General features: G+C 39.7%; 1 protein-coding gene across 6 annotated transcripts in view; it reads left to right on the forward strand.

The window, feature by feature from the left end:
• Nucleotides 1-13,656, forward strand: part of DUSP16 (dual specificity phosphatase 16) — a 65,069-nt gene that overhangs the window by 28,960 nt on the left and 22,453 nt on the right. For 4 of the 6 annotated variants that reach the window (XM_074872076.1, XM_074872078.1, XM_074872077.1 and 1 more), the window contains 3 exons: nt 90-167; nt 6,949-7,552; nt 8,704-8,842. In XM_074872076.1, the coding sequence (XP_074728177.1) occupies nt 7,322-7,552; nt 8,704-8,842 (370 nt within the window). In that variant the 5' untranslated portion in view covers nt 90-167; nt 6,949-7,321. The remainder of the gene's footprint in view (nt 1-89; nt 168-6,948; nt 7,553-8,703; nt 8,843-13,656) is intronic. The other 2 variants (XM_074872080.1, XM_074872081.1) reach the window with 1 other exon arrangement.

Genomic DNA, 13,656 nt, shown 5'->3' on the forward strand with positions numbered 1-13,656 from the left:
ATGACTGCACTGAAAGTGTGAAATCTGTTTTCTGGGGTTTTTTTTCCTTGTAACAAGGATTTCTTTTTTTCTTTCTTTTCTGTGTTTAGGTATTTCCTTCTTCTGGCCTTTGTATGTGGACCCCCTTCTGTCCTGTTCAGCCCGTTTAGATTTTGACTTAAATGGAGGTGAGTAATTGTTTTTGACATGAAACAATAATGAATTCACATAAAAGTACTCCAGAATTTTCAGTTGCTTTGACTTGGAAGCCATACAGGGAGAATCATCTTTTAAAAATCCATTAACACTTTTCTTGGTTGCCTAGTGTCCCAGGCAATAGAAAACTAAAAATGTTATGTATTATAGTGTTTGTCTGGAGTGGATTAGGTAAGCTTTAATTCTGGGTGTCACAGAACTGTGAACCTGCAATGAAAAAGTATTTTGAAATGGAAAGAGCTTGTATGGGTGGAGAAGGGAGTCCACAGGTAAATTCTCTGAGCTGTTGCACAGAGTAATGTAACGTATCACCAGCATGTTCTAAGACTTGCCATGAGCTCACATTCTATCAGTCAGGTTTCCCTGCTGTAATACTTAATTTATTGTTCCACGGTGAATGTCAGAGGTTGGCTTCTGGTAAATGCAAGTGATGATAAGGTGGCTTATTGCTTAGAGTTGGTGATGATGCACGGATGATATTTGCAAGAACATTGCATGTATTCCAGGGCTATGTTGAGTAGGTCAGCAAAACGTGATGGTTTGGTGGTATGTGTTTTGGTAGTAGAATACATGATATTATATAAAATACCACTATCTTTATGAAAAGCAATACCTTACTGTTATCTAAATGGAAGGTCCATTCATCTTGCTTAGCCCAGCTATCTTAGAGTGCTGATGGTAAAAATGTTGCTGAGCAGTAGGTGTAGAAGTAGAGGAAGCCTAAAAATCTAAACTGTAAGTCTTTTATGCAGCTTATTCGTGGGAAGTTGATTTATTTTCTGATTCTATGACTCCACATCTCAGTTTTCAGATTGGTGAGCACAATGAAGTGGGCTGACTTTTCTTTAGAACTAGTAGTCAAAACTGAGTAATTAGTCAAGTAGGATGAAGGACAATAGAGTACTGAACTGAAAATTCTCCTTTATCTATTTTTTTTCAATGGATTATACTTGCCTTTCTTATTAATGTACAACATGTAATCTAACATGCACGTGGCAGCTGTTTCTACAAGGAAGAGAAAATTAACCTTCTCCATTTTGACTGCATCTATAGATCTAAAGTACAGATGAACTGAAAGTAGGAGAGGAGGGAGCAGCCATTGTGATCATACAGATAAGCAAAGAGAGCAGGGTGAAATTCTTAAAACTGCTTCTCTTTTATGAACACAGTACATAAGTGACGTTTAAAAAAACCAGTTATAAATCTATGTGTTTCTATTTGAGTGACTTCCTAGCTGCTGTCCACTCCTGCACCAGAATGTGCTCGGAAGGGTGGGGGAAAGTCTGTGTTCTTCCATCCCCCAATCAATGTGAGGAAATGATGTGCTTATGAGATGATGACACTTTCTTGAGTCATCTGAAAATCCAAAAGACACTGTCATTTCCCCCAGTTGAGGAACACGAGCCCTTGTTAACAGAGCTGCTCTTTTAAATCACAGGCATTTGTCATCTCACTCCTCTGTGGTCTGCATGATGGCAGGCAAGACACAGGCTTCTTATAACTTCAGTTGCACTTTTTTTCTCAGACTTTACACTTTATTACACAGTTGTCAATCTCTGGAATTTATTGGCTTGCTGAAGAAGTGTAGCTATTCCTCACTTTCACTTAGAAATCTTATTTCCCTTGTGCTCCATAGACACTTTGTGTTTCTCGGTACTGATGAGTAGCAACTTGAGCAAGGATTGGCCCTCTCTCTTCTTGATTGTCACTCGGTCTCTAATAGCATAGGTTACAAACATCTCTCCAGAACACCTTCTATTTCCATCTTTCAGAGGCTGGTGAGGGAATGCTGTGGCTGTCACAGATGTTGGGGAGAAAAAACACATCTTGCTGGAGTAGGAATTCACCCTGTGATCCCTAGATCAGGAGTTCCTCTCTGACGGAGGTGTTTGTTGAGTACCATGTGTGGCAGTGGTGGTAGGGACTGGTGCTGGTGGTGTTGGCACTGGCTTTTGAACCACTGGCAGCTCCTAGCTCACAAACCCTGAAGCCAAATACTCCTTTGAAAACAGCTGATGTGCCAGCAGTGGCATGTGTCCTGCAGTTTAGGATCTCCTGCCTCTGTGTTTTGATTCAGCTTTTGGGTTGCTTTTTTATGCTGGTGCCCATCCTGAGAAACATGAAAGGGAATTTGACTGGAGGGGAGGATAATGTTTTTCTCATATGTGCATGTGTTTGCCTCTAGAAAGTAGAAAAATGCACAGTTTTTAAAAAATCAACTCTTTCAGGTGTCTCAGGCTGAGTATGCAAAAGCTACCCTTCAGGACTTTCTAATGTTCAGAGGCTGTAAAGTTATTTTGTTGGTGTTTTGCCATGTGGCAGTGACGTATGTGGGAGTATTGCTGTAGGCACCTGACACAGCAGGCGTTAGTGACGTTGGGAATAAAATTGCTGAGCATTTATGACACCAAGGTTCAACTTCAAGGTTATCTTCTTATGAGAGGTAGAAGTCTTTCAGAGATTATAGCCAGGCTTCTGGAAGCTCTTTGTTAATTGCTTAACCGAGGTAGAATTAGAGCATTGTCATGAGAGTTTTTAAAATATATTCTTACTATATCTGCCTCTCTAAAGATAGTTGCTATCATATGAGCTAAAGCCTGACATAACTCAAACAAGTGTTTTGCTCTGATGTAAGGGAATTGCTTGGAGTTGAAGTGGTGGAAGTAGAAATCAGGAGTACGTACAAATGGTGTTATTTTGACTGAAGACAGTCAAACACACAAGTTAAGTGCCAGGTTTCCAGTTCTGTGGTTGTCTGCTTTGCTCCATCTGAGCCACTTGGGATGGGGACAGGAATCACTGAGGCGAAGAGAGATCCTGTAGTTCTGTGGCAGCATTACACGTACATACTGGAGATCCACTGCTGTTTGTGTGGAAGATAGGAGTTTTGTTGTTTTGGTTCTTTAAACAGCATGGAGAAGTTGTAAAGATACCGGGCAAGCGTGGAAAAGATCTCTTTAGTTTTACAGTGAGTTAAAAGTTTAATTTTCTTGTCTAAAAGGAGAGGTAACGAGCAGTGCAGGATGCTGCAGTCCATCAACAAAGAGGAAGAAGCCACACAGCATTACCAGTATGTATGTGAATGACTTCATGCAGTATTCTCATAGCTCGATTACGGATCACTTTTCCATAATCCTGATTTCAGTGTAGAACATCCTGTGACTCAGATGGTTTCCTAGCTTGAAGATCAGCAACATAATGGCCTGTTTAGGGCAAGGCATTATGTTGCATCATTTGATGAGACGCTATGGTGTCAATACATGCCATTGAGATCTAAGTCATAAGTAGCACAGCAGAAAGAGAACGGTCAAGAAATTGAAATCAGCTTTTTACAAACTATGATTATGAATGAAGCCGATAATTCAACACCTCGTAGTAGCTGACTGATGAGAGCAGTCACCAGGAAGGGGAAGAGAGCTCTAGTGCTTCCCTAGAGCAGGAGGCTACCAGTTTCTTTTATTCAGATGGGTCCCAAGGTAGAGTCCCAAAGTCTGACAGTACCAGAAACAGAGAGAATTAAACCAGCAAAAACCTGTAATTGATGAAAATGTTGTTCCTCCCTTGCCCAGTGGAGCTGTTCCTGTCAAAATAGGATTTCAATCACAATAACTTGAGGTGACATTACTGTTACGTTTGTTACTTCCAAGACATGGGCAGAATGCTTTCAGAAACTTAACACATAGCTATACGTTGAAGTAATGGTGTTATTTAAAAGGATTCTTGACTGGTAGCCCACTTGCCTTATGTTCTTTACATGCTCTTTACCCAGTAACCATATGACAGGTTTGAGTTCTTTTTAAGGGTCCTCTGAAACAAACTTCTATCCTACAAAAGTGAAGTCTGAGCAGAGAGCAGTAAACATTTAGAAGATAAGAAATATACCCAAACTGAAAGTTGCAAATTAAAAGAGTACGTATATTTAAAAGCCTCTGGTTTAGAGTTCTGTAGTTTCTCAGCTGCTTTATTTTCCTGTTATTACTTGGACTTTAAGTCAGCAATTTACCCATCAAAACAAACTGTCTAGTTCACGAACAAACTGTCTAGCTCACAAAGGAGCTAGAGCCAATTCCCACTAGAGCCAGTGGAAAAGTTTTCATTGAGTTCAGTGGGTTTGGTATCTGGCAGCCTTTGATACGAATAAAAGAGAATCAGATTTCGTGACAGGACATGTTAAGAGAAGTACAAAAAAAATGCAGAATACTTTTTTCTCTCTGAAAAAAAATGGACACAACTATCAAGTTTCATTCCCCCCCCCCCCCCCCCCCCCCACACACACATAATGGCATAGTCTTTTGATACCTTCCTGAGGCCAATATATAATGACTGCTCTTTGAGGGGGAGCACACCTGCCAAGCAGGTTGCAAAGATAGGGGGTTTTTTAATAGGTTTAATTAAGGCTTGGTATAGTAATTTTTCCAATAATTTTGTAGTTTAGGGCAAAATGCATTTCACTGCTATACACTTCCATTTATCTGGACAAGCTTAAAAGCACTGGCTTTATAGAACTAAAGTCAGGGCAAATAGAAAATCACATTTTGTCAACCTAATGGCTGTGTATGTGGAACCTGGTGTTTTTCTTGAATTGCTACATGAAACACTCACAAAATGAGTTTCTTTCAGTTTTCTTTTTGGGTTGTTAAAGTGAAGTTTGTACTTTTTTTTTCAGAATTCAATTTATTTAAGATTTTGTAAGTGTAGGTTTGTATAATATATCTAATGAGTAAAACATATGCTGACCTGGGATTTCCCATTGCTAAACACAACTGACCTGTTCCTGGAAGAGGACTTTTAATAAACTATCTATAAATTAGTTTGAATTCATGATTTCTCTTGCAACTAAGATAAATAGCAAACATTTCAAACTGAAGCAACAAGTCAACACTATAAGTAAAATACAAGTTTTCTAGCTGAAACTGAGAATGTAAAATTACTTTTTTTTTTTAAATATATAAAATCTTCATCCCCATGTGTGTGTGTGCATCCCCTTAATGTATGTTTATTAAGAATCCAGGAAGACATATCCTCATAACTTGCTTCTGTTTACAAATGTTTTGCTGCCTCAGGAGTCCTAGTCAATTGGATTTTTATTTATATCAGATTCATGCCAGTTGTGTTACTTTGCTTTGTCCCAGCCAGCAGACAGCAGAGGTACAAAGGCTGCTTGGCTCACAGGCTGGGTGGCATGGGCCAGAAGTGACATAGGAGTCACTTGAAGGTGCACTTTGCGTTGTACAGGAGATGTTGCATAGTTTTGCTGACTTAAATTGCTTCCCTAAACAGGAAAAGGGAATGCAAGACACGCAAACTGGAGAAATGTGGTTTCTTGGCTTTACCCTGTGCTGATTTGAGCCCAGGTTGCTCATTTCCAAACAGTCTGCCATACTAATGAGGTGAGGAACTCCTGTCAGGCTTGTCCTTTTATGTACAGGCTCTAACCTGTGAGCTCCACCACCTCCGTTGAAGTCACCACCCTCAGCTGTCCCCTCTTGCTGGAGTTGTTCACTGAGGCAGCTGGACATGTGGCATGTGTTTCCTCTGGAGTGGATGGTTGCAGCCTTACGTAGACAGCTGTCTGTAAATATCCATGATTGCCCTAAGAGACCAAGTTTTGAACTGTGGGAGCAAAGCAAGTCGACTCATGTTTTCTGTTGCATCTACAGCTGCGGCACTGTGTGTGCTAAAATGCAGCTAAATCCCTTACAGATGAAGCCCTGTGGTGGCTCCTTTCTGAGCATTCCTACAGGCACTTGTTCCATCAAAGTGTTTTTTGGGAGACTCTGAAAAGCCTGAGGACAACTGTGAGGCAGTAATACCCATAGGTGGTGACACACATCAGGTGTTTTTACTGCTCTGTTGCTGCCGCTGTTTCAGGTGATGCGGTTTGGATGCTGTCAGGATCTAATTTTACAGAAGTATAGTTTGCTTCAGATATTATTTAGCATGTGTGAAAAGTGTTGTTTGGATGCTGTCAGGATCTAATTTTACAAAAGTATAGTTTGCTTCAGATATTATTTAGCATGTGTGAAAAGTGTAATGCACCTCACGTAACTGTCCCACCTGCTCCAGAAGGGCCAAAGACAGTGCTTGCTGCTTTACCTTTCAGTAGTGTATTCATGAGGCCTCTGTTCCATGTCTGGTGATTAATTCAACTAAAATGCTTGTGTCCTGAGGTAGCAGCTTGTTCTTCTGGTTTCTCTTCAACCATGTTCTTAAAGGAGAGAGGTGGATGTAGGTTTTGTCCTTTCTTCTGTACAGTTTAAGTTCCCCAACTTGCAGTGCTGGTTTGTGAAATATTTTCCAAGGCATTAAACTTTAAAAATGTATCTTAAGTAGTTTTACAACTTCTTACTACGTGGTGAAGTGCTGAAACACATTTAATTAGTTTTGCTATTGAAAGGAATACCATGATTTAGGGCAGTATCTCTTAATTATATTCTAACAAAGTCTTGTGAAGAGGCAGAGCTAGTGGCAACAAAAGTCTGCAATTAAGACAGGATATGTTGCCTGAAATACAAGATAATTGTCCAGACAAGATCATTGGAATAGATTCAGACGCTGTAGATGCAAATACTCTAAGTGTTTGGCATATAGAGCAGAGAGGGGAACTTCTCAGAAGTGTATTTATTATATGGTACAGACCACTGTGCAGTTAGCCTCTGAGTTGGAACGTTTTGTTCTGCAAACTTTCATGGCCTCATCTGGTTTGTGTGTTGTTTGTTTTTTGTTTTTTTTCCCATCTTCCCCTTCTTACAGGCTCTTAGTCCGGTGTAAAGCTGATGGGTGGGAGCAAAGGTAAAGAATGATGTAATGCAGCAGCAGCCAGAAAGCATCTTTTGTTTGAATTGTGAAATGGCTACTCCATAGTCATCTCCCGATGAATCAGATGTGAGGGGCTGCTTTGTGGAATGAACCCTTTGTAACGGCACATCAACTGGAAGCAGGAGCAGGAGACATTCAGTTGAAGAGCTCTTTCTGAAAATGGGTTTAACTTTTCTTTTGCCAGTCACTACCAGCATGACCTCATACACTTCTAGTACAATGGTGTGGCTAAGCCTTTGAGTACACAGCCATTACATCATCGCAGCAAATTAGAGAGGGAGGTGGTGAAAGAGGCCTTATTGTTGTCATGGCCGATGAGATGATCAGGACTCAACTCATTGTCGCCGAGAAGTTGGTGGCTTTGCTGGAGAGTGGTACAGAAAAATTGCTGCTGATTGATAGCCGCCCCTTTGTGGAATACAATACGTCCCACATCTTGGATGCCATCAACATCAACTGCTCCAAGCTTATGAAGCGGAGGCTGCAGCAGGACAAAGTTTTGATTACAGAGCTCATTCAGCATTCAGCAAAACACAAGGTAGGGGTCATTTCCCTCTTATTCCTTGTATTTGTTTAAAGGAGTGCCTGGAAAGCAGCTTGTAATAATTTCTGTTTAGGTATTTCATTTAAAAAAAACCCCAAAACTAGGGGACTGAGTTTTGCTGAGCTCTTTCCTAATCTGAGAGGGTATTGGTTACCACTAAGTTTATCTTTGGGATTCTTTGTAACCTGCTCTCCCCTAAGCGACAGAGTAATGGGGAGGGATTTGGAAATTACTCCAAAAGAATGCTCTCAGGGTTCTTGTATGTCTTGCAAAGCACAGTCCCTAAAATGTATGTAATTAGGGCAGCAAACATTCTCCTTCTAAACTTTGAGGAGTTCTTTGGGGTCCATGGTGGTGGGGATTGCTTTAGCGAGTGGTCATACAGTTTGCAAATAAACTGTAGCTCTGTCCATCCTGGCTCCTACTTGCTGTTTAAAATGCCTTTCCTGTGAGTAGTTTAATGGGGTTTGGTTGTTTTGGGTTATTTGTTGGGGTTTTTTTGGTTGGTTGTTTGGTTTTTTTTAATAGCGTTATCAGTGAAAAGAAAACTGCTAAGCTGCTTAAAGTTAATGTGTATCTATGTGTGAGGTTTTTGCTTTTTTTTATCCATTGGTACTTGTTTCAAATGTTTTGAGTACAAAAATAATCTATTACATTCTTGCTTTGACATGTTAAAAACTGAAGCTTTTTAAGATTATTATTACTATTATCTAAAGCATATTTTATGCATAAAGCTGTATAGATGGCTAAAATGTGTGTGGCTTCAGGCGGTTTAAGGTCTCTCTACTGTTTATACAGAAAAATCCCAGAAGCAGAAACTGAGGTAGGGCCGCCTTTTAAAAAGCTTAGTTTTAAAACAAACCAGCCAACCTAGCTGAAGGTAAAGCATTTTACAAGTGTCATAAAATTACCTAATGGTAGAAATTTGCAGTGTGTGCTTCAACTTAGAGTAAATAATAAATTTACCAACTGCCAAAGGAATTAAATCTGATCAGGCATATTAAGTATAAAATAAGAAGTGTTTTGCGTACAGTTACGTAAGAAATCTGTATATCTGAACTGCTGCATAGCAAGTATGTGGGAACCCTGATGTGGTGCTTTTAATCATCTTCCTCCTTCCTATCTTACTCGGAATTGTGTTTCAGATCGAAATTGATTGCAAGCAGGAAGTGGTGGTGTATGACCAAAGCTCTAAAGATGTGACCTCTCTCTCATCTGACTGCTTTCTTACTGTGCTCCTGGGCAAACTGGAGAAGAATTTCAGCTCTGTGTATCTGCTTTCAGGTATGATGTGCCAACAAAAAAAAAAAGACACACTTGAATAAGGAGAAGAAAGAAAAGCCTATTTGTTATAGCAGATGTGTACCCAGTTTTGCAATGGTGCTGGTATAAACTTCAGTTACAGCATAGCTTTTTCTGTAGTTCTTTATGCATGTAGTGACACTCATAATACACATAATGCTTAGAAATTGCATCTTACAGGGGATATATTACACCATTAGTGCTATGTAAATGGAAATTGGTAGATGCAGGGGTTTTTAGATGCATATGTCTGCCATTTTAGGGATAAAAATAGTAAAAGAAATGTGCTTCCCTGGTCTTTTAAGTATTGTACGTGCTAGGATGAAAATCTCTTGCTTGATGAATTGGTAATTACTACAGTAAGAACAATGAAATGATCTCCCAGAGTGATGGAGATTGTTTTGTGTGACTTTTTCAACTTCAGCTCCTTAAGTGGTAGTACTCTATTTAGGTCTTCTCCCTCACTCAGCTCTTTTTTTTTGTTTGTTTTGTTTTGTTTGTTTGGTGAGGTTTTTTTAAATCCCAGGTTAAAGCATCCATAGAAATTCGAGTCCTTGTAACACAAGATTTGTTGGTGTTAACGTGGACTTGTGTTGTACTTCTGTCATGGAGCAGTAGACCCAGCATTCACAAGAAGGGACAAGGAGGAGCATGAAGTAGATCCAGGGCTGAAAGAAGAGGGAATGATGAATACAAGTAGGAAATTCATTGCAGTGACTTGATCAGTGACCTAATGAAGTGTATACCTAGTCTTTGAGAAATGTTAAAACTGTGGTCAAAGACAGAATAGTGATAAGGGAACGGGAAAGAACTCCAGAAGATGCTTCCTCTTGCAAAAAGGGTTCTCTGAGGTTTGTAGTGACTTCAGATGAAAGTGATAGGGAGGTGCTTGTGTTACTGAGAGAACTTCTACCAAACTGTTTCGAAAGTGAGTACAGAGAAAATGAATCATTTCTGCACTGGGATGGGTGTGTTTGGTGCTCATGTGAGCTGTACTTACAGTAAACTAAGTAGGGTTTTGCTCTGGCTGTGTTTGGTGCTTCTACTTTCTTTTCTGTCTTTGTGAGAATTACACCTGTGGGTTGTGGACTACAGTATTAGATTAAGTAACTCTTCTTTCATATGAGCCACCAAGTAAATGTGTGGTGTCTAGGCACAGTAAATACATAATGTAAGAGCACTGAAATATGTGGTTAACGCTCCCTTAAATTTAAAACTGTTATTTAAAAAATAGGCCAGTCTAAAAGCAGTTCATGTCTTAAGAAATCCTTTTATTGTTAGAATACTCAACTCTGCTCATCTGTGCTGAGGCTTTTTTTAATAACCAGAAGCGTATTACAGCTCCGTGCAGCAATACAGACTATTCACAACTTATTTTCCATGATAGAAAGAGACACAGCTCTCTAATATCTGAGAATTAGACTTCATGGCAGGGAGGAGATGGGGGGGGGATCCTTAATAAGGCCAAGCAGAGGGGAGTATCACAAAACTTCCCTTCCTTCTACTGTCCCTCTGTAGATTAGTTGTGTGAGACATGGCTTTGACCTTCTTTTTCCTCTGCTGGACCCTGTGAAGGAGGTGGTCAGAGTCTATCCTGAGCTTGTCTCTATCCTGAGACTTGCCTGTGGCTCCTGTAGGAATGGACAGTACCAGGAAGGGAGTGTTCCCCAGTTCCCCAGTGTGTAGTCTGGGCAAACACCAGTTGCATGTATCGTAATGATACTGTGAGAAATTGTTATGTTTTGGTTTTATTTCTAGCCTGTGGTAGTTGTCTGCTCAAGCTGAAAATGCAACTTAAACCACATGCAAGATACTAGTGCGTGTTAGCTAGTTGAGGTGAATTTAGCCATGTTCAGCTGGTAAGGATTAGTTTGGGTGTAAAAGGGAGAGAAAGGGAATCTATTGTGTTAAACCCTCCTTATAGAAAGGAGGATTTTGATTTTAGCATGTCAGATGCATTTCTCTTAGCAAAGATTAGACTTGAGAATTCCATCTTATTTTTTTGTTAAATAGAGAGTGATGGGCATCTTTATAAGTGCAGAAACAATTGGTGGCTTTAGAACCAGTGGTAGAGGAGTGTAAGAACAAAAGGGAAATGTAAAGAAAGCATTTACTACTGATCTGTTACAGGTAAGTGTTTATTTCAGGAAATATACCCAACTAAGATGAATCGGTAGTAAATAACGTCAACTGTATTCCTTCAGCTCTCTAGCATTTCCTTCTCTTACAATGAGTTTGCTCTGATTCTAATCCTTACATAAGAAAATACATTTCACAGTCCTGTTGGTTTTCTGCATCTATTAAAAACCTAGCTACTTAACAAACACACACACACACACAAGAAACCTTTTGGGATGTGGGGTGAAGGAGAAGGTGCTAGAATTCAGCCTTATGGAAAGTTCCTTGGAGATTATTGATACGTGGCTCTAGGAAACTAGATAAAAAGTGTTGTCTCAGCAAGCTGATGACGAACTCTCATAAATGTTTATGGCCCATAATGAGAGTAGGGGTCAGTGCACCGTGTAAAAAGAAAAACCTTTGGACTTTTTTCTATTTCTAGTTTTCTCTATGCCATTCAATCTGGTTTATTTAAAATAGTGACCTTAAATAAACATTTTGTGGTAGGAAAATATTTTTTTGTTGGGATAAAATAGAGCAATTAACAAATATCTGAAATTCCTGCCTCTGTTCTTCCTGCCTCCCCCCATTACTGAGCACTCAGTGAGGTGGTTTTTTATTTAGGTTGTGCATAAAGATATGCTCTACCCTGGAGGTTGTTTTTCATTGAAGTAACTAATGTAAAGACCTCAAAGGAACCCTTACCAATTAGTTAAGCTCTTGATCTAACGTAAAAATATTTATATTCTGGTGGGGAATGTTTTCAGGAATTGAAATATTTGGTTTGGTTCTTAATTTTTAACAACGTGCAAAACACTGAAATGTGGGTACTGAAGGTTTAACCCGACTCCCATCGTTGCATCTACTCTGCTGAGTTAAATAAGATTTTAAAGACAGGGATTGATTCCTTCTCTTCCCATATTTTGAGAACTGGATTTACATCAAGTCCTTTTCCTAGCTACAGTATTTTTACAATGTTTCTGCTTGCTCTGCAGAAACCATCACGAGACACTGCTGATTCTTGCTTGAATTAGCATTATTAAGGTGGTGAACGTCAAGAGTCTTACTTAAATTCTATTCCACTATGCCAATGGAAATCATTCATGTTCTACTTTCATGTTCTACTTTCTACACATGCTCTTCCTTACTGCTCTTAATCTGGTTTACTCGTGCAAGTACAGATGTCTTTGTGATGGTTCGCTTTCAAATGTTGCCTGTGAAGATGAAGCACAGCTTTTTATTTTGTGTTTTGGGGGTTTTTTTTTGTTCAGAAGAGTCATTCTAAACAGAAGGATTTCTGAAAAAACAGAAATGCCCACCTTTCTGTATTTCCAACCTCACATGAAAAATTGTAATAGCGTAACAAAGAAACACTGTACTGGCTCTGAGCTGAAACCAAAAGCAGGAGTTCATCTACTCAGGTGGATGCAGTACATGTCCAGGAAGGACTAGCTAAACTTCAGAGTACTGTAATGAAGGATCATAGAGAGAGTTTCACTGAACTCTCTTAAGAATCTTTTAGTGCTGCAAGACCAGAGTGTATTTTGCCAGCAAACCATGAAGGACAAATTTTTCTATCAGTCATTGACTTGCCACTTAGGCTTGATGTACTGTGGTATTCAATGCCACTGAGAACAATCAATATGGAAAACTTACATACTGTACCAGATTGTAAAGTCTACAGGTGCAAGGGGAATTAAATATCCTGGAAGCCTTTTGTGAGCTTCTGCAGGGCACAAAACTGGCATGATAAGCAGAAAGACATAAATCATTAATTTTCTATTCATTGACGAATGAAGGTCACGTGTGCAGTGGACAGTGAATGAAGTCATAAGCTGTGAGTGAGTATGTAAAGAAACAGCAAACAGAATGAGTTCAGTGAGATTGGGCAAAGGTCCTGGAAACAACATAGTGAGTGATTAGCCAGGGACTATTGCAAAAGGTATGTTTTTGCTGAAACTTTCTAAATCATTGTTTCCCCCAGCCTGTCCCTCACCTAACAGAGTGTGTGTACATAATGGAAGACTTGCATGGAGGTTGCAAGGAGAAGGAAACAAGTCAGGAACTCTTATACAGTCTTATTTATGCTGGCATTTTTCTTAAAATATTTGAAATTGGAAGCCCGTTTAAAGGAATCCTAGTATAAAAATGCCAAGTATCTCTAGGGTACATTTACCATTGTGTTGTCTCTACTTGCCTAAAGCAAAGCTGAATGGAAGAAAAGCCCAGTGCTCTCACCCTGCTTTGTCACCAGAAAAACCATGCCTTGTGGAAGGAAATCTTAAGAGTATCCTCTTGTAGGTAGAGCTGGTCATTTCTATCTCCTGAAGTGACCAGGGCTGTGAGATTGAGCTTTCTTCCCCTCTTCTGCAGTCCCGTATGCCAAGTTGGAGATTACCCAGCGTGGACTGAAAGATGGCATGAGGTAGCTGTGGTTTGTGCTGCCTCATCAATTCCTGTCTAACATCCTGACACCTCTTAACATTTGGATTTGGAGCTTAAGAACTTTTGATTGTGGCTGACTGAAGTTCTGAGTGGTCCCTATAGGTAAGACTTTGCAGAGTGCCTCAAGGAGAAGAGCACACCTTCAAATGGTGGTCATTGATGAAAATAATCACACTTATCTGCAACTTGAAATCATTATAGTGGGAATGAGCTGTTAAATATCCTGCCAGCAT

This window comes from Strix uralensis, chromosome 5 (genome assembly GCF_047716275.1).
Source record: "Strix uralensis isolate ZFMK-TIS-50842 chromosome 5, bStrUra1, whole genome shotgun sequence".
NCBI lineage: Eukaryota > Metazoa > Chordata > Aves > Strigiformes > Strigidae > Strix > Strix uralensis.